This window comes from Capra hircus, chromosome 29 (genome assembly GCF_001704415.2).
Source record: "Capra hircus breed San Clemente chromosome 29, ASM170441v1, whole genome shotgun sequence".
NCBI classification, from domain to species: domain Eukaryota; kingdom Metazoa; phylum Chordata; class Mammalia; order Artiodactyla; family Bovidae; genus Capra; species Capra hircus.
In genome coordinates, this window is record NC_030836.1 from 17,593,661 (window position 1) to 17,613,925 (window position 20,265).

A 20,265-nucleotide genomic window follows, 5' to 3' on the forward strand; every position below is an offset into this window, starting at 1 on the left:
GAACAGTGTCTGACCCATAGAAAGTGCTGAATAAATATTTGTAAATGAATTTATATAAAATATTCTCAATAGTGGCAGCTATTATTGGATATTTTCTCAACTCTGACTTGTCCTAAATATTATTTTTAAGTAAATTTTAATTCAACTCTGTTGGAACTCTCAGCAAAATGTTTTTAAAATGTCCTATATTACTTTTTCATATATTTGAACAGTTTTATATTAACAGTAGCCTTATGGATAGGAGTCATTTTAATGGAGGGGAAAAAAACTAGATTAAACTAAAAAATATAAAGGCACCTTCATCAGTAAGGAACTGGATTTTAGGACGTGTCTATAAGGGACAGAATGAAGTAGATCTCTCTAAACTTATGTGAAAGGCTGTCCATAATGCAATAACAAATGAATAAAAAGTTGCAGGACAATATGTATAGTATGATCCTGTTTATGTAAAGCATGGATGTCAGTATATATTAGTAGATGTGTAGAGAGAGAATTGAAGCAGTTACATATACATCAAGTGACTGGGAAGGGAGAGTCTTTCACCTTTTTAATATTACATTTCTGTGTTGACTTTTTTTCCACAACAAGCATGTATTATTTCTATAAGTACAATAAAACAAACATTTTTTCTGAAAAGGGAAAAAAAACTTAACTTGAATGTGACCAAGAAAAGAAAAATTTAAAGTACTGTAAAAATGGAAGATACCATAAAACTCTGAAGAGCCAAATATTGATAGCTATAGAGCTTAAGAAATTTCCAAGATTGAAGAATTTCTGGAAAACGGTTGAAACAACATCAGCTGTTAGTTAAGCAGAGACTGGAGAGACCAACCCTGATGAGGAAGAGTAGGCTCAGCCACTACTTCATCCTGGGCCATCCAGTGGCTCAGCAAAATGGGGGTGCGTGATACATGGACGTATCTCTATGGTAAAGATCTGAGAGACTACGGGAAGTCCTGAGGAATGCTGTGCTCACCAGTACCAACCTTTAAGGCCTCACTCATCCCCCGGCCAATCACAAGGATCTGCACACCCTTCTCCACAACTTCTTCCACATCTGCAGGCTGCACACCAGGAGAATGCTGGACGTGGAAAGAGAATGTTCATCAGCTGCCAGCTTTTCCAATCTTTCTTTGCAGTCAGCATTCTTGTGAAATTCATTCATTCACTTAAGAAATGTTTACTGAGGTTTACTCTATGCACAGTGTCACTTGGGCCCTGGGAATAACAGAAGCTGCCCTTATGGAGCTCTAAGTCTAGTGAAAAAATATGGAAAACTACAAAGACATTTCAGTAGTTTCACAAGTGCTACAAAGAAGTAAGTTCAGGGTACTATGAGAACATAAAGGGCACCTAATTCAGACTTGGAGAGTCAGGCCAGGGGGTCAGGGGAGACACCCCAGAGGAGGTGACATTTAAGTTGAGATGGGCTTTCCTGATAGCTCAGTTGGTAAAAAATCCACCTGCAATGCAGGAGACCCTGGTTCGATTCCTGGCTTGGGAAGATCTGCTGGGGAAGGGATAGGCTACCCACTCCAATATTCTTGGGCTTCTCTTGGGACTCAGCTGGTAAAGAATCCACCTGCAATGCAGGAGACCTGGGTTTGATCCCTGGGTTGGGACGATCCCCTGGAGAAGAGAAAGGCTACCCACTCCAGTATTCTGGCTGGGAAAACTCCATGGACTGTATACTCCATGGTGTGGCAAAGAGTCAGATATGACTGAGCAACTTTCACTTAAAGGATAAACAGGAATTAGCCAGGTTAAAGGAAATCAGGGGAACAAGGCATACCAAACACAGGGAACAGCATGAACTAAAAGGCTCAGGGGAAAGAGCAACCTAGTGAACTACAAGTAGTTCCTTATGACTGGAGTGTAAGTGATAGGTGAGTGGAAAGAGGGGAAGTGGGAGAAGAAAGCATGTGCACACACCATGCCAAAAGTCGGAAAGCTCCATTCTGTTTCCTTGTGCTGAGCTTCTTTCCTACTTAACTGCAGGAAAACTTTGATGCTTTAAAACCTACCCTACCTGTCGCTCTGTAAAGTCTTCCCAGATTCTCCCAGGGGTATTTAAGGTAAGGTTTTTAATGAACATTAACATCAGAGGATGGTGGCTTCTGAACTGCTTCCACATCAGCCAGTGGGGATACAGGAGTTAAGAGTTTGGTAAATACCAGCCCACTACTGGGGAGTGAATACATGTAAGTGAAAAACTGTCATGGAAGACTTGCTGTTCTAACTGCATCTTATGAGTTGGAATATACCTTGATGCAGTGGCTGTGGAATGGATACATTCTAATCATAAGTTAGAGGTGGTTTAGAAAAGAGCTGCCAAAACACCAAGAGGACAACAAATTTGCCAAAGAAGAGTTTTTCATTCTAGAAAGCTTTAGAGGTGATAGGATTAAAATTTATAAAGGTATAAGAAGAACAAATAAGTATTTTTTAATTAAATCTTGAAATAATATCTTACATGTTTATAGTTGCAGTTTTTATAAAACACCTATAGAAATTCTACGTGCTCTGCATAATAGCACAAAAGCATCTATTCTTGTTTTATAGATAAACTTAAAGATCACAAAATATATACAAGATGATGCAAATCACTAAGTACTAGAGCTGGGACTTGAAACAAGTTAACCTTCTAGTTTAAGGCACTTTATTAGAATACTATAAGGAGCAACTTTGTTGAAACTTGAAAGAACTAATTTTTTTTTTTTTTTTTTTTAGTTTTTTTTCTTTTGAAAGAACTAATCTTAATGACCACATGTTGTAGGGGAAGGATCAGTAGGATGACATGGGAGATTGGGACTGACATATATACACTGCTGCTGCTGCTGCTGCGTCGCTTCAGTCGTGTCCGACTCTGTGTGACCCCATAGATGGCAGCCCACCAAGCTCCCCCGTCCCTGGGATTCTCCAGGCAAGAACACTGGAGTGGGTTGCCATTGCCTTTTCCAATGCATGAAAGTGCAAAGTGAAAGTCAAGTCGCTCAGTCGTGTCCAAGTCTTCGTGACCCCCTGGATTGCAGCCTACCAGACTCCTCTGCCCATGGGATTTTCCAGGCAACAGTACTGGAGTGGGGTGCCATTGCTTCCTCCGCATATATACACTACTATGTATAAATCAGATAACTAATGAGAACCTACTGTGTAGCACAAGGAACTCTACTCAGCACTCTGTGGTGACCTAATGGGGAAGGAAATCTAAAAAGAGTGGATTTGTATTTATGTATGACTGATTCACTTTGCTGTACAGTAAGAAATTAACATTGTAAAGCAGCTATGTTTTTGTTGTTTAGTCACCAAGTTGTGTCTGACTGTTTTGCGACCTCATGGACTGTAGCCTACCAGACTCCTCTATCTATGGAATTTCCCAGGCAAGATACTGGAGTGGGTTACCATTTCCTTCTCCAGGGGATCTTCCCAACCCAGGGACTGAACCCATGTCTCTTGGATTGGCAGGTGGATTCTTTACCACTGAGCCACCAGGGAAGCCCAGAGCAACTATACTCCCATAAAAATTAATTTAAAAAGGAAGATGTGATACATATATACAATGGAATATTAGCCATAAAAGAATGAAATAATGTCATGTATGACAATATGGATGGACCTAGATGGTATCCTAAGTGAAATAAGTCAGAGACCAGTACTATATTATTTTACTTATATGTGTAATCTAAAAACATGAACAAACAAAACAGAAATAGACTCCGAGGATAGACACAGAATTGCCAGAGGGGAGGTGGTCAGGGAGATGAGTGAAATAGGTGAGGGGGTTATGAGGTACAAACTTACAGGGACTACTTCATGGTCCAGTGGCCAAGACTCTGCACTCCCAACACGGGGCCTGGGTTCCATCTGTGGTCAGGGAACTAGATCCCATGTGCCACAACTAATACCTGGCAGTCAAATGAATAAAATAGTTTTTTAAAAATAACTAGAAGGGAACTGGCCTTTGGTAAAGGACATTTAAGAAAAATCTACAGCTAAAAACAGTAAGTATGGACTTCCCTGGTGGCTCAGACGGTAAAGCGTTTGTCTACAGTGCGGGAGACCCGGGTTCGATCCCTGGGTTGGGAAGATCCCCTGGAGAAGGAAATGGCAATCCATTCCAAGACTGTTGCCTGGAAAATCCTATGGACAGAGGAGCCTGGTAGGCTACAGCCCATGGGGTCGCAAAGAGTCGGACACGACTGAGCAACTTCACTTCACAAACATTAAGTATAATGTTGAAATATTAAACATTTTCCCTAAAAGAGTGGACAGAAGAATTTACTTCCTTATTATCTCATTCTTTTAGTTTTCTTTTTGGCAATACTGCACAGCCTATAAGATCTTAATTCCCTGATCAGGGACTGAACCCGTGCCCTCTGCAATTGGAAGGTGGATTCTTAGCCAGTGGACCAGGAAGTCCCCTTAATATCTCTTGGACCTGTCCATTACTCTCCATCTCTACTGCCACTACCCTGGTGTAAGCTGCCATTACTTCTTATTTAGCCTACTGCAGTAACTTTCTAACTGGTGTCCATAAAACCACTTTGGCCCTTTCCAATGATCCATTCTTCAAATTGCCCTTAGAGGAATTGTAGGGCAAACTGTAGCTAGAGGAATTTTTGCAAAACAAAACCATTCAAATGTCTCCTTTGCTCAATAGCATTCAGTGGCTTCTCCTTGCTCTTAGAATTGGCAAACTCCTTAACATGGTCCATCTGTAAGTTCTCAGCTGTCTCACCAGTCTGACTGCATCTGACTTTCTTCATGTTCTAGCAGGAAAACAGTCTGGCATCTTCTTAAATATGTGCTTACATGATTCAGCAATCATATACCTGGGTATTTATCCTAGAGAAGTGAAAACTAACATTTACACAAAAACTTGTACATGAACTTTCACAGCAGCTTTTTATGGGTGGGGGCATTGTTAAGTCTTACTTCCTAATTAGAAGCAAGATATCCTACTCTAGATATTTTCTAGGTTTATTGAGATATAGCTGATAAATGGTACTGTATAAGTCAAGGTGTACAGCATATGATTTGACTTATATAACATGACATGATTACCATAATAAGTTTAGTTAACATCCATCATCTCATAGAGAGACAAAAAAAGAAAAAATAATTTTTTCTTTTGTGATGAGAACTCTTAGAATTTAGTCTTAACTTTCACATATATAGTACTGTTAACTACAGTCATCTATAGAAGCTTTATTTGTAGTAGTCCCAAACTGGAAACAACCCAAATGTTCATGAACAGATTGTGTTATAATCCAAGAATGGAATACTACTGAACAATAGAAAAGAAACAAAGGATCAATACCTATAGGTGTCCCTGGTGGCTCAGATGGTAAAGAATCCACCTTCAATGCAGGAGACCTGGGTTCAATCCCTGGGTTGGGAAATCCCTCGGAGGGCATGGCAACCCACTCCAGTATTCTTGTCTGGAGAATCCCCATAGACAGAGGAGCCTGTTGGGCTGTAGTCCATGGAGCTGCAGAGTCAGACATGACTGAGCGACATAGCACACAAAATGAGCTATGCAGAGTGAAAAATGCAAGTCCCGAAAGACTATATACTGTATGATTCTATTAGTATGACAAATGTAACACGTGTATTAGGTAAACTGGCAAAATATTAATAAGGCCTGTATATTTGACAATAGTACTGTATCAGTTAATTTCCTGATTTTTATCACTGTGTTGTGAGAAAGTCCTTGTTTTTCTTAGATGTCCTTTACCTAAGGACAGTTCCCTTCTAATTTAGTTAAATACCTGTGTGTATTTACTCCTAAATAGAATATCTACAACAGTTCAGAAAAAAAGTGTCTATTGGAGAAAAGGATGATAAAATGATAAACTCTTGGAGAAGGAATGGCAACCCACTCCAGTATTCTTGCCTGAGAAATCCTATGGACAGAGGAGCCTGGCTGGCTACAGTCCATGGGGTTGTAAGAACTGGACACACTTAGCAACTCAACCACCACCATCCATCTGATTCCATAACTGGATATCAGATTAAAAATAAAGGTTTATATATATAAAAATATGATAAACTGTTAACATTTGGATCTGGGTAAAATGAGAATTTTTTTTTTTTCTGCCCGTACCACATGGCATGTGGAACTTCCCTGACTGGGGGACCTGGGATTGAACTTGTTCCCCCTGGAGTGGAAGCATGGAATCTTAACCACTGGACCACTGGAAGAGTCCAAGAATTCTTTCTAATATTCCTGTAGCTTTCTGTAAGTCAGAAATAATTTCCAAATAAACAGGTTTGGTTTTTTTTAATATAGGTAGGTTATAGATGAGCAGGAAAAGGACATCTATAGGCACACAGACGCTCTCACTGCTTCCTGATTTATTTAGCCAAGGAAGCAACGTTTAGCACAAGCCAGGCGGCTACACAAAGCAGGAGCAGATGTAGCGCATCTTTGCTGGCGCTCTCTGTGTCTCTTGAGACCCTGCGGGGTGAGCAGCTACTGCTGACATGCTTCAATCAGCCAGTGAGTGTTCCAGAGCAGAGAACATAGCCAGGCTCTCGCACTAATACCTTTTTATATTTTGACTGACTTCATCAACATCTTCCTAAGGAATTAACACTAAGACTTAAGGGAGTATCAGTGTTGTAAATTAGAACAGCTGCATGTCAAAGAGTGATCCAAACTGATGAGCAGCAAGGCTACTTCCTCACAGTGGGCTAAGATGCAGAGCTAGTGCCCAGGGGGCTCTGAGCAGTGTCTCTGCCTCCAGCTTTCCCTGTTTTCCACAAAGATCAGAATAGACCAGGGATTAGACTCTTTATTAATTTAGGTTTATACATTTTTAGAAGGCAAAACAAAAATGGGGATTTTTTTTCACTTGATTACAATAAAAGTGAAAGTTGCACAGTAGTGTCCGACTCTGCGATCCCATGGACTGTGTAGCCAGCCAGGCTTCCCTGTCCATGGAATTTCCCAGGCAAGAGTACTGGAGCAGGTTGCCATTTCCTTCAGGGGATCTTCCCGACCCGGGGATTGAACCTGGTCTCTTGCATTGCAGGCAGATTCTTTACCAACTGAGCTACTGGGGAAGCCCCTGATACTTGTAAAATAATTGTAAAACAATTGGATTAGGTGCTCTTTCTAGTTCCACAGCTCTGTGATCAATCCTAGAACCACCCCAAGCTGAACAGTTACAATACAAAGAACTTAAAATGTTTGTTCTGGGACAATGACCAAGGTAAAAACAATTGTAATTCAGAGTTGGAGAGCTTCACTTGCCTTAAGTAGATGCATTTATCTGAAATACTGAATGATTCCTTCATTTAACAAAGAATAGTGATTCCTAGGCTGATTCCTAGGCTGTCAGAGCTGACTGTGCTAGTATAATGAAACAAGCCCACTGCTCAGTGAAGTGAAAGGTCATAAAAGAGTGCAAAACCGAGTCTGAATCATCCTCTGGAGATTCAGAGACTAGGGACAGCAGGAGCCCATCAGAGTTGCAGGATCAGTGGAACCCAGTTTGGCTGCTGCATGCTTTACTGCAGGCTCAGGGTGAAACGTACAGGGTGACATGAAAGATAACTGCAGCAGCCTGTGGCTCCAGGCCTTGGCGTGTGATTACTCACAGCCTTGTGCAGAGGCCTGTGAGTGCAGCGTCAGCCTGTCACTGAGCCATCCTCTCTCTGCCACCAGCTACCCCTCTGCTTCTTCCAGTCTCCTTGGGCAAACCACTAAGGCTCTCCTCCTTCAGAGAGTGTTTGACTTGGTTCCTCTTCTTTAGGAGGCTTTCCATAACATGATGTTATGGAAATTTTAATTGTTTTCTCTTGGAGGTAAGCTATTAGTATCTTTTCATGTGTCTGTTGGGCTCTCTTTGTGGGTCAGCTAGTAAAGCATCCACCTGCAATGCGGGAGACCTGGATTCGATGCCTCCCCCCGCCCCCCACCGCCCCGGTTTTATTCCGGGCGGGAAGATCTGCTGGAGAAGGGGTAGGCTACCCACTCAGGTATTCTTGGGCTTTCCTTGTGGCTCAGCTGGTAAAGAATCCACTTGCAATGTGGGAGACCTAGATTCAATCCCTGGGTTGAGGAGATCCCTGGAGAAGGGAAAGGCTACCCACTCCAGTATTCTGGCCTGGAGAATTCCACAATGCAATATCATTTCAGATCTGTCAGAATGGCTCTTATCAAAAAGACAACAAATAACAAGTGTTGGCAAGGATGTGGAGAAAAGAGAACCCTGCACACTGCTGGGAATGTAAATTGGTACAGTCACTATGGAAAACAATATGGAGGTTCCTCAGAATATTAAGAACAGATCCAGCAGTTCCACTTCTGTGTATTTTTGCAAAGAAAATGAAAACACTAGAAGAATGAAATCTTAACCATTTGTGACAACATGGATGTACCTAGAGGGTATTAAGCTAAGTGACATAAGTCAGAGAAAAAGACTAAATGATTTCATTTATATGTGGAATCTAAAAAAACAAATGAGCAAGCAAAAAAACAAAACAGAAATTAGACACAGAAAACAAACATGTAGTTGCCAGAGGGGAGGTGGTAGGGGAGATGAGTCAAACAGGTGAGTTACAAAATAAATGAATCATGGGGATAAAATGTGCAGCATGGGGAATATAATCAATAATATAAAAACTTTGTAAGGAAGGTGACAGTAACCAGACTTATTGTGGTGATCATTTTTTAATGTACAGAAATATGAAATCATTATGTTGGGTACTTGGAACTTGCATAGTATTACAGGTCAATTACTTCAATCAATAAATCTGTGTACTGATAGACTAAAGAAGAAGTGAAGTCGCTCAGTCATGTCTGACTCTTTGCGACCCCATGGACTGTAGCCTACCATGTCCTCCGTCCATGGGATTTTCCAGGCAAGAGTACTGGAGTGGGGTGCCATTTCCTTCTCCAGAGGATCTTCCCAACCCAGGGATCAAACCTGGGTCTCCTGCATTATAGGCAGACGCTTTACCATCTGAGCCACCAGGGAAGACAGGGAAGACTAAAGAAAGATGGCAACAAAATGCAGTACATGAGCCCTCACTGGATCTTGGGTTTGAAACGAAAGCCAGCTAAAAAAGATATTTTATTGGAACAGTTGTTATAGCTTGATTATAGAGTTGATATTCTTTTATATTCTATAAATGTTGAGTTTCTTGAGTGTAACATTATGTGAGGCAGAATGCCTTTGTTTTATTAGATATAAGCTGAAGCATTCAGAGTTATGTAGCATGATGTCAGTACTTAGTTCCAAATGAATTAGCAAATATAGTTATTCAGAAAGAGAGAAAGATCCTGAGAGACAAAAAAAACAAAAACAAAAAAACAAATGTGCCAGAATATTAAAAACTGGTAAACCCAGGATGATGGTATACAAGTGTTTTTTGGGTTTTTTTTTGAATTTGTTATATAGGTTCAAAATATTTCAAAATAGAAAAAGGGGAAGGAGAGATTCAACATAGACTTTCCATGTCACCCAGGTTTAGAAGGCGAATGGGAAAACACAAGCAAAACAGACACAAAAGCAGAAAGGGTTAGGGACAGCTCAGCTCAACTATATTCCCTTAGGTAGCCATGTCCTGAGCACAAGAACCTTTAGTCTGGTCAAATGGACAAGACTTTGAGAATTATGTTACACTTTATACCTATTGCCTATATTATATATTAAAACCACAAAATCAGCAGTAGTTATAACTATTAAGGACATTTTGGGGGAAATGAAAATAGACTGTATTACTAGTATATCAAGGATAATATCCTTAGTTGTAAGAATGATATTGTGGCTATGCAGGAGAAAGTTTATGTTTTTAGGAAAGAAATCCTAAAATATCTGTCATATACACTCAAATAATTGGGGGGAAATGTGTGTGTTTGTGTATCTGATGAGAGAGAAAAAACAAATATAGCAAAGTATTAACAACTTGAGGATTTTGAGAAAGGGTGTCTAGGTATTTATCGTAAGTCATACAACTGTTCTGTAGGTTTCGTATTATTTAAAATTGAAAGGTGCAGTAAAATCAACTATATTTCAATTTTAAAAAATCGGAAAAAAAGCTTAAAGTTTTCGCATTTCTTTTGGCTCTCTTCGGGTGCCTGCTAACTGGGCTTGGCTTTCTCTATTTACTTTGGCTGTGCTGGGTCTCTATTGTTGTACTCGCGGCTTTCTTGAGGTGATGAGAGCGGGGGCTACTCTCTAGCTGCTGCAGCGCTCGGGCTTCTTGACAGTGGAGGCTCCTCTTGTTGCGGAGCATGGGCTCTCGGGTGTGCTGGCTCAGGAGGAGTGGCAAGGGGCTTAGTCACCCCGAGGCATGTGGGATCTTACCAGGCCAGGGATCAAATCCGTGTTCCCTGTATCGGCAGGCAGATTCTTAACCATTAGACCACCAGGGAAGTCCTGGTTTTCTTTTAAATTTACATTTTTGTCATATCTTCCTCCTTGCCCCTTTTCAGCCTAACATAAATGAAAGACATGTATGTTTCCACATAGAAAACTATTCTCCAATAAGACAGTTATTGCTTTAGGATAGAAATGAGTGAGGACAGTACATAATAGGAGAAAAGTATAGGCTTTATAGTAAGACTCAGGGTTCAAATCTTGGTTCCAAAAATTACTAGTGGTGTGACCCTAGAAGAGCTATATTTGACCAGGCACTGCATTAAATAACAGTAGTTATTTAATGATTGGTAGAGATTTGGGAGTAGGTAGTAGTAATTATTTCAAGGACACTGGTTGAAGACCATAATTTTTTTTAATATTTCCATTCTGTAATTACTATATAATCTGCTCCTACCCTCTTTAAACTGATCAAAAAAAGGAATCACAACATTAACCTACCTCAGAGGGAATGTCACAAAGTGTAAAAAGATTTTTAACAACATTTATTATGAAAAATTCAATGCAGCCAGTGTTTACTGAGCCCCTCCTTTGCAGGCACTGTGCTAAGTGCATAGCTCGTGCCCTTAGGGAGTTCACCACTTAATGAGGGAGACAGATAAATGCCCACTCAGTACCATACAGCTGAACTGCACTAAGTGCTAAAATAGAGGCACAAAATACCACCGAAATACTGAGAATGGGGTAAGCAGCTCATTTTTACAAGGATTATCAGGAAGTGCTTCAGAGAGGAGATAAAACAAAAGCTAGGAATTGAAGGATATATAAGATTTCAACAGGTACAGAGGGGAGTAGTTAATTTCAAGTAAAGAAATCGTTTCAGCAAAAGTACAGAAAATGAAAGATCATGGTGGGTTTGTAAGGGAATAGGTATTAGGTATGGAATAGGTAGGCCTTCACATGTGTTTTATGAAATATAGGGGATGAAATTGAAAAAAAAAATTGGAACTGTATTATTATTATTTTTTTTAATGGCCCTAAACCACATCCTGAGGAGTTTTTGCTTAGTTTTGAGGTTTAGGGAAAGCCTTGGAAGTTTTCTAAGCAGAGCAGTGACATGACTAGTTCATGTTTTAGAAATTATAATAGAAGATAGACCTCAAAAACATATAATAAAAGGCAGGAGAACCAAGTAGGAGACTGATTCCACAGCCCAGGTGAGAGCACTGGGCACTAGGAGGGAACAGATTTGGAAGACTTTGCCAAGGCCGAATCAACAAATGGACTCTGTTGGATGTGGTGGAAGAGAAAGTTGGAGAAATCAAAATTGTATCTGATATTTCTCTTCTAGGTGACTGTGTAGACAGTAATTCCATTAATGGAATTATGGAAAAACACACAAGAAAGTTCCTAGATATTTTCGGGGTGGGGGGGCAGTGCAGTAGGGAAAAGGAAATGAAATCAGCTTTGGATATGTTTGGCTTAATTTGCCCAAGGAGCAACTCATATGCAGATGTATAACATGTGACTAAACATTCTGATAGTTTGGATGACTGTTCAGCAAATATTCATTCCTCTTGCCTTCTTACTGTAGGTAGAATATACTTCTATGCTCTACTGACATGGAAGTTTATATTGGTGAACCTGAGGCAAGCAAAATCTTAAAAAATACTTGCTCAGTGGCAATTATGTTTGTGAGCTTCAGATAGCCCCATGAAGAAAGATCAGGTCCTGGCTAGCTCCCTGGTCCAAGGTAGATGGAGCACTCAGCCAACGTGCCAACTGTAGCTTGGGGTAGAGCTGCTCCAACTTGGTCTATAGGCATGATAATAAATACTTACTATTGTTCACTACTAAGTTCATTAAAAAGAACAGCTGAACAAAGGAATTCCCTGGTGGTCCAAAGGTTAGGATTCTGTGCTTTTGGTGCTGTGGGCCCAGGTTCAATCCTGGTTGGGGACCTAAAATCCTATAAACCGTGTGGTGCAGCCAAAAACAAAAAAAAAGAATAGCTCAGCACTACTACCATATATTTAGAGTATAAAAAATAACTAGAGATAATACTTCCATCAGTTCATGGTATAAACAACTGAAGTAGTCCAAAGTAATAAGAAATCCTCTAAATACCCTCAGGCTCTTAATCCCCTCAAGGATTCCTTATTAAGCAGCATCTGATGTACAAATCAGAGTGTTTCTAAGACTTTTAGAAGTAATTTGATCATTTCTGTAGTTATATTGGGAGAAACTAATAGTGTAGAGCACTGTTATGTGCTAAGCACATAATTTTCTGGTAACTAAGGAAGAAAAGAAAATTTTTTAAATTATAAAAAATCAAGTATCTCCTATGTGACAGGTACTGTGGCAGATGCTTTACAAAGATGAACATATTTAGTATTCAAAGCAACCAAGTGAAATATATTATTTTCCAGGTCCCATCCTCAAGACATTCTGATTTAGTAGTTGGGAGGAGTGAGGCAGATCAGAACATGCCTTTTAAACAAACCTCTAGATTATTCTGATGTAAGAGATCCATGAATTACACTGAGAAATACTGAGTGGGAGAAAGAATGAATTTGCATGATGGCAACTGGCATGCGGTTTTAAAATTTATTCTTCCCAACCCATGTATTACTCTTTCATAAACCCATAACAAACAGACATTATTATTCTCCATTTTGAAATGGTTAAACTGAGACACAGTCAGGCTATGTAACTTGGTTAAGATGTCTAGCTAAAATGTGACAGTGCCTGGACCTATGAATCTAAATATTGGCTAGAAATCTCTATCTAGAGCCCTAATGTAAGTTCAAACTCAACATATTCCAAATTACTCATTTTATCCACCCAGCCTCTGTCTCAAACACAAACATACCTGTTCCTCCTCTTCATATATCCAATCTCAATAAATGGCACAACCATGTACCCATTTATCCATGCCAGACTTCTCCTCTGCCTGCTAAATCTAATAAACTGCCTTATCCTGCAAATCTCACCTTTTAACATTTTTATTGAAGTATAGTTGAATTACAGTGTTGTTTTAATTACTGCTGTACAGCAATGTGATTCAGTTATACATATGTATATACATACTTTTTCATATTCTTTTCCATTATGGGTTATCACGGAATACTGAACATAGTTCCCTGTTCTATACAGTAGGACCTTGTTATTTATCCATTCTATATATATCAATTTGCACCTGCTAATTCCAAACTCCCCATCTGACTCTCTCACCTTAATAGTTTTCAAATTTGCTGTTTCATATCTACCCACACTACTACTAACTTAATAACAGCTTCATTTATTGAATGCCTGTACCGTATCTAGCACAGTACATTAATTCTTAGATCAGCTCTATGAGGTAGGTAATATTACTATCTCCATTTTATAGATGAGAACTCTGAGGTGTAACAGCTTTGATTAGATGTCCTTTTGCTCCTATGCAGATGAGTTCTAGTCAACACCTCAGCTTTTCCTCTCATCTTTCCTAGTTCTTCTCTCTTTAACTAGTTCTAGAACACCTCCTCTTATGTATTCAGCTGACAGGTGAAACTTAACAAGGTGAAAACTAAGAGCAAACTTTTCCCATTTTCCTATTATCAACAATGGTACCGTTACAGTTTTATAGTCTTTAACGTTAAAGTTATGATATAAGAATCATGATGGAGTAAAAGAAAGTTAGAATCCGACCTGAATTTACCATTTGATTTCACATTTTTCTAGCTGTGTACCTCTGCAAGTATATAACCTCTGTGCATACTAAGCTTCCTTAAATGCACAATGAGGTTAAAAGTAATATTAACTCATGTAGTCTTGTATGGGAAAAATATAGCATTTGGTGTTAAATCCATTTTTGAAGAAAAAAAATCTCTCCAATGTGGCACACTTATAAATTGGTACTCCAATATATCTTAAATGCATAGTCTGGAAAATCGTTGTCAGTCACATCAATTTCCTGCTTCAGTATCTGAAGTGGCTATTCCTTGTCCACTAAATAAATATAAACTGAGGTCTGTGACATCGTCAACCATACCACCGTCTACTCTTATACCTCCCTAGCTTTACTCTATGAAACAATTCAGTGGAGTCATTTGGTTCACAAGCATTATAGCTTCTTATTTCTCAGCCTTCTCTTATTCTGTTCCTTCTATATCTCAAAACCCTCCCATTCCTTTTACCAGTCCAGGTATATTCCTAAGATCCAGGTAGGTAATAAACAACTAGGTGTCTGGATCAAAACAATGAGTGTATGCAGTTCAAAAGGAAGGCACCATAATGAGACCACTAGGAGGGGTAGACTCACAGTATAATTGAATTCCATACCTCCCCAGGTACACAACCCACAAAATGGAGAATAAATATGTTACACATCTTTATATACAAAAGTGAGAGTTCTGAGTCCCATGTAAGGCCTTCCAGCCCAGGGTTCCAGCACCATGAAGAGGACTTGGTTTTGAAGGCCAACAGGACTTGAACACAAAAGTGCGGCAAGATTGAGAGAAATAGAGACTTCACCCTTAAAGGGTGTACAAAAAATTTCACACATACCGGGACCAAGGGCAAAAGCAGTAATTTGATAGAAGACTGGCCCAGACCTACCTGCTGGTTTTGGAGGGTCTCTTGGGGAGTGGGGAAAGGGAGGCCCTGGGTACAAAGACCCTGGTGGCAGAAACATCAGGGCACATTCATTTGCATGAGCTCTCCTGGAGGTTGATACCTTCACACATCAAAACCTGGTCCCACAGAACAGCCTGTAGGCTTCAGTGCTAGGATGTCTGAGGTCAAGCAACATTGGCTGGGCACATGGCCCCACCTATCAGCAGACAGGTGCTGCCTGTAGACTTCCTGACCCCACAGGACATGCTTCTAGACAAAGCCCTGAACACCAGAGGGTCAAGACCCAGCTCAACTCTCTAGAGGGCAGACATCAGAACTAAGAAAAACTACAGTCAGTCCTGCAGCATGCAAACTGATCTTTAAATGCAGCCCAGACACTACTTTGGGACCAGCTGGCCCCTGGCCCTTGAGAGTGGCGTATACTTCTGGGATACACAGGATTTATCCTATAGAGGGCCACTTTTTTTTTCCAAGGTGGAGAAACATAACTAACCTACCACATACTTAAAAATACAAATAGCAATGTAGAAAAAATGAAGAGACAGAGGAATATGTTTTGGATGAAGGAATAAGATAAAACCCCAGAGGAAGAATTGAGATAAGCAATCTACCTTAGAAAGATTTCAGAGTAATGGTCTTAAAGATGATCAAAGAACTTGGGAGAAGAATGGATGCACAGAGAGAGAAATTAGAAGTTTTTAACAAAGAATTTAAAAATGAAAAACCAAACAGAATTAATAAACAATAACTAAAATGAAAACCACACTAGAAGGAATCAATAATAGACTAAATGAAGCAGATAAATGGATCAGTGAGCTGGAATGCAGAGTAGTGGAAATCACCACTGCCAAACAGAAAATAGAAAATGAAAAGAAATTAGGACTGTTTAAAAGACCTCTGAGACAACATCATACCCACTAATATTGGCATTATAAGGGTCCCAGAAAGAGAAGAGAGAAAGAGCCTGAAAAAAATATATGAAGAGATAATAGATGAAACCTTTCCTAACCTGTGAAAGGAAAGTCACCCAAGTCTAGGAAGCAGAGTCCCATACAGGATTAACCCATAGAGGATCACACTAAGACACAGTGTAATCAAACTGACAAAAATTAAAGAGAGAATATTAAAAACAAGGGAAAAGCAACAAATAACATACAAGGGGACTCCTATAAGGTTATCAGATTATTTTTCAGCAGAAACTCCATAGGCCAGAAAGGAGTAGCATGATACACTTAGAGTGAAGAAAGAGGAAAAACGTACAACCAAATAATACCAACAAAGCTCCTGTTCATATTCAATGTAGAAATCAAAAACTTTACAAATAAGCAAAAGCTAGAAGAATTCAGCACCAACAAACCAGCTCTACAACAAATGCTAAAGGATCTACTCTAGGCAGAAAGAAAAGGCCACAACTAATAACAAGAAAATTAGGAAATGGAAAACCTCATTGGTAAAGGCAAGCATACAATAAAGGTAGGAACTCATCCACACACAAAGCTACTAGGGAAGTTAAATGGAAAAAAATAGTAAAATATTTGTATCCACAATAAGTGGCTAACAGACACACAAAACAATGAGATGTAAAATATATAATATCAAAAAAGTAACTGTGGGACCTCCTTGGCAGTCCAGTGGTTAAGACTGCACTTCCACTGCTGGCAGCATGAGTTTGATCCTTGGTTGGGGAACTAAGATCCTGCGTGTGGTGTGACATGGCCAAAAAAAGAAAAAACCAAAAAGCAAGTGTGAGGGGAAGAGAGTACAAATGCAGGTTATCTAAAATGCATTTGAAATTAAGAGGTCAGCAATTTAAAACAAGCATAGATAAATAGATAGATAGATAGATATGGGCTTCCCAGGAGGCGCTAGTGGTAAAGAACCCGCCTGCCAGTGCAGGAGACATAAGAGATATGGGTTCGATCCCTGCATTGGGAAGATCCCCTGGAGAAGGGCATGGCAACCTACTCCAGTATTCTTGCCTGGAGAATCCCATGGACAGAGGAACCTGGTGGGCTACAGTCCATAGGGTCGCTAACAGTCAGACATGACTGAAGTGACTTAGCAGTACACACACACACAGACACACACATATATAAAAGCCTCAAAGTAAACAAAAATCTCTGATATACACACAAAAAAGAAAGAGGAATCCAAACATAACACTAAAGACAGTCATCAAATCACAAACTACTGCTGCTAAGTCACTTCAGTCGTGTCTGGCTCTGTGTGACCCCATAGACGGCAGCCCACCAGGCTCCCCCGTCCCTGGGATTCTCCAGGCAAGAACACTGGAGTGGGTTGCCATTTCCTTCTTCAATGCGTGAAAGTGAAAAGTGAAAGTGAAGTCGTTCAGTTGTATCCGACTCTTAGCGACCCCATGGACTGCAGCCTACCAGGCTCCTCCGTCCATAGGATTTTCCAGGCAAGAGTACCGGAGTGGGGTGCCATTGCCTTCTTCGCAAATCACAAGAGAAAAGAGCAAAAGAAGAAAGGGGAAAAAAGACCTCACAAACAAATCCAAAACAATTAACAAAATGGTATTAGGAACATACATCAATAATGACCTTAAATATAAATGAACCTCATGCTCCAATCAAAAGACATAGACTGGCTGAATAGATACAAAATAGGACCTATATATATGCTGCCTACAAGAGACTCATTTCAGATCTAGAGACACATAGAGATTGAAAATGAGGCAATGATAAAAGGTATTCCCTGCAAATGGAAATCAAAAGAAAGCCAGAGAAGCAATACGTATATCAGAGAAAGTAGACTTTAAAGCCGTCTGGGATTTCCCTGGTGCTCCAGTGGTTAAGACTCTGAGTTTCCACTAAGGGGGCAAAGATTTGATCTCTTGGTGGGGAACACAAATCCTACATGACACGTGGTGCAGCCAAAAAATAATAAAAATTATAAAAGTAAATAAATACTATTAGAAGGACATAAAGGATCAATTCAAGAAAAAGAAACAAATTTAAAAACATAGGTATTACTCAAAATAGGAACACCTCAATATATAAGGCAAATGTTAATAGACATAAAAGGAGAAACTAACAATAACAGGATAATGCGGTCTTTAACATATCCCACTATCCCATTCTCACTTCTGTGGTCACCTTGAAAACCAACAACCTGGAATCACAGTGAAAACCACCAGCTTTGCAATCACCCAAGACAGAATAATGGATTAAAACTCCTTCAAATGCCCATCCCCAGAGAACTGTCATTATTTAACCTGTCTGGTGGTTCCGTGGAAGACCTCACTCATAGACTTTATTTGATCTAAGTTGGAGCTCACCAGTGCAAACCATCTTTTCTCCTGGAGAAGGTTGTCAAAAACAGAGACAATTGTTTAAGAGTGAAAATTCACTTTCACTTCTCACTTTCATGCATTGGAGAAGGAAATGGCAACCCACCCCAGTGTTCTTGCCTGTAGAATCCCAGGGATGGGGGAGCCTGGTGGGCTGCCGTCTATGGGGTCACACAGATTCGGACACGACTGAAGCGATTTAGCAGCAGCAGCAGCAGCAGCAGCAGCAGTAGCAGCTGCCTGAGGTAGTAGACAACAGGGCAAGTGAGAGATTCTAAAAAACTAACATGAAAAGAATAAAAAATGAGATGTTTATAAGAGGCTTTGAACAGCTCAGATATGAACCTTGGTATTGAAAAGGCCATACACATGTCCAGGGTTGTGCATATGCCCAGAAATGACCTGAGAAGGCCCTAAGGTCATAACTCTGAGAGTCTTCATAAGCAAGGATCAAACAGAGTTTTAAAGTGTCTTGGCTGAATGTTGACTGCATATCCCAAATTGCATACAGAGCCCCTTAACCCAAAGTAAAACACTTATTGGTTTCAAGCATATAAGGAAACTTCTGTCATTGTTTCAGGAAACCATATCTAGAGCATTAAAGGATAGTGTAAGAATGTATCTAACTGGAGAATAACAATAAAGAGATAGAAATTATTTTTAAAGGAAATTCTGGAGCTGAAAGTACAATATTGAAATGAAAATTACACTAAAGGGGCATAACTGTAGGCAAAAATCAGCAAAACTGAAAGATACGTAAATTGAGATGATTCAATCTGCAAAAAGGGACAGAAAAATGAATGAAAACAATGAACAGAGACTCAGAGACCTGTAGGACACCAAAAACCTCTACCAAAAACACACAAAAAGCCCCCACAACATACCCCTAACAGTTTTCACAGAGGATGAGAGATAGAAGGAATATTTTTGAAGAAGTAACTGGTGAAAATTTCCCAAATGTAATGATGAATAACAATCTACACATTTAAGAAGTTCCATACATTCCAAGCAGAATAAACTCAAAAGAGATCCACATGTATTGATAGATGTATCATAGTCAAGCTGTCAACAGCTAAAGAGAATTTTGAAAGCAGCAAGAGAGAAGTGACTTGTTGAGTCCAAGGAAACATTAATAAGAATAAAATTTGATTTCTCATTAGTAACCAGTAACATCAAAAAAAGTAGAATGATGTTTTCAAAGTGTTGCAAGAAAAACACTGTCAACCACAAACTGTATATCCAGCAAAACCATCCTTCAAAATGGAAGGATCAACTTCCATCATTAGAGCACGAGGAGCTCCACTGCTGCTGCTAAGTCACTTCAGTCATGTCCGACTCTGTGCGACCCCATAGACGGCAGCCCACCAGGCTCCTGTCCACTACCCGCACTTAAAATTATTAAAACAAACAAACCAAAAAACATAACCTAAAAAGAATTTGTTTTAACCCCAATCATTCAAATACTATGGAAAGGGGCTTCCCTGGTGGTCTCGTGGCTAAGACTCTGCCCCAATGCAGGAAGCCCTGGGTTCAATACCTGGTCAGGGAACTAGATCCCACATGCTACAACTAAGAGTTCCTACAACCAAGATCCTGCACAGCCAAATAAATATATAAATTTTTTTTTAAAAAGACTTTGGGAAGGCCCAAAGAAGAAAGAACAAATTAAGAAATAAGTATTTAAGAAAAAAATAGAAATATTTAGTAGGAAAGGTGAGAATCTGATACTTTAAGAAAGACTGCTACCTGCCTCCCTCCTCCTAGTCCATTGAGGTGGAAACTCACTTCAGTCTGCTGCAGCCAAGGGCTATTCCTTGTCTCTGCTACCAGCTATAAGACCTTCTTCCTGGAAGAATCAGGATATCAGTGCTTCTGATACTGCCTGCAACTATCTATTGCTGAAGCCAAGTCCCATGTGAGTGTGGAGGGTGAGTTGAGGGTTCCCTTCATTTAACCAACCTCCACTCACAGGATGGAGACTATTTTGATCATGGTACACTGAGA

At 39.8% G+C, this 20,265-nt stretch overlaps 1 protein-coding gene across 2 annotated transcripts in view; it reads right to left on the reverse strand.

Moving 5' to 3' along the window:
• Positions 1 to 20,265, reverse strand: part of AAMDC (adipogenesis associated Mth938 domain containing) — a 29,430-nt gene that overhangs the window by 937 nt on the left and 8,228 nt on the right. For both annotated transcript variants that reach the window (XM_018042956.1, XM_018042955.1), the window contains exon 3: positions 987 to 1,082. In XM_018042956.1, coding sequence (XP_017898445.1) covers positions 987 to 1,082 — 96 coding nt within the window. The remainder of the gene's footprint in view (positions 1 to 986; positions 1,083 to 20,265) is intronic.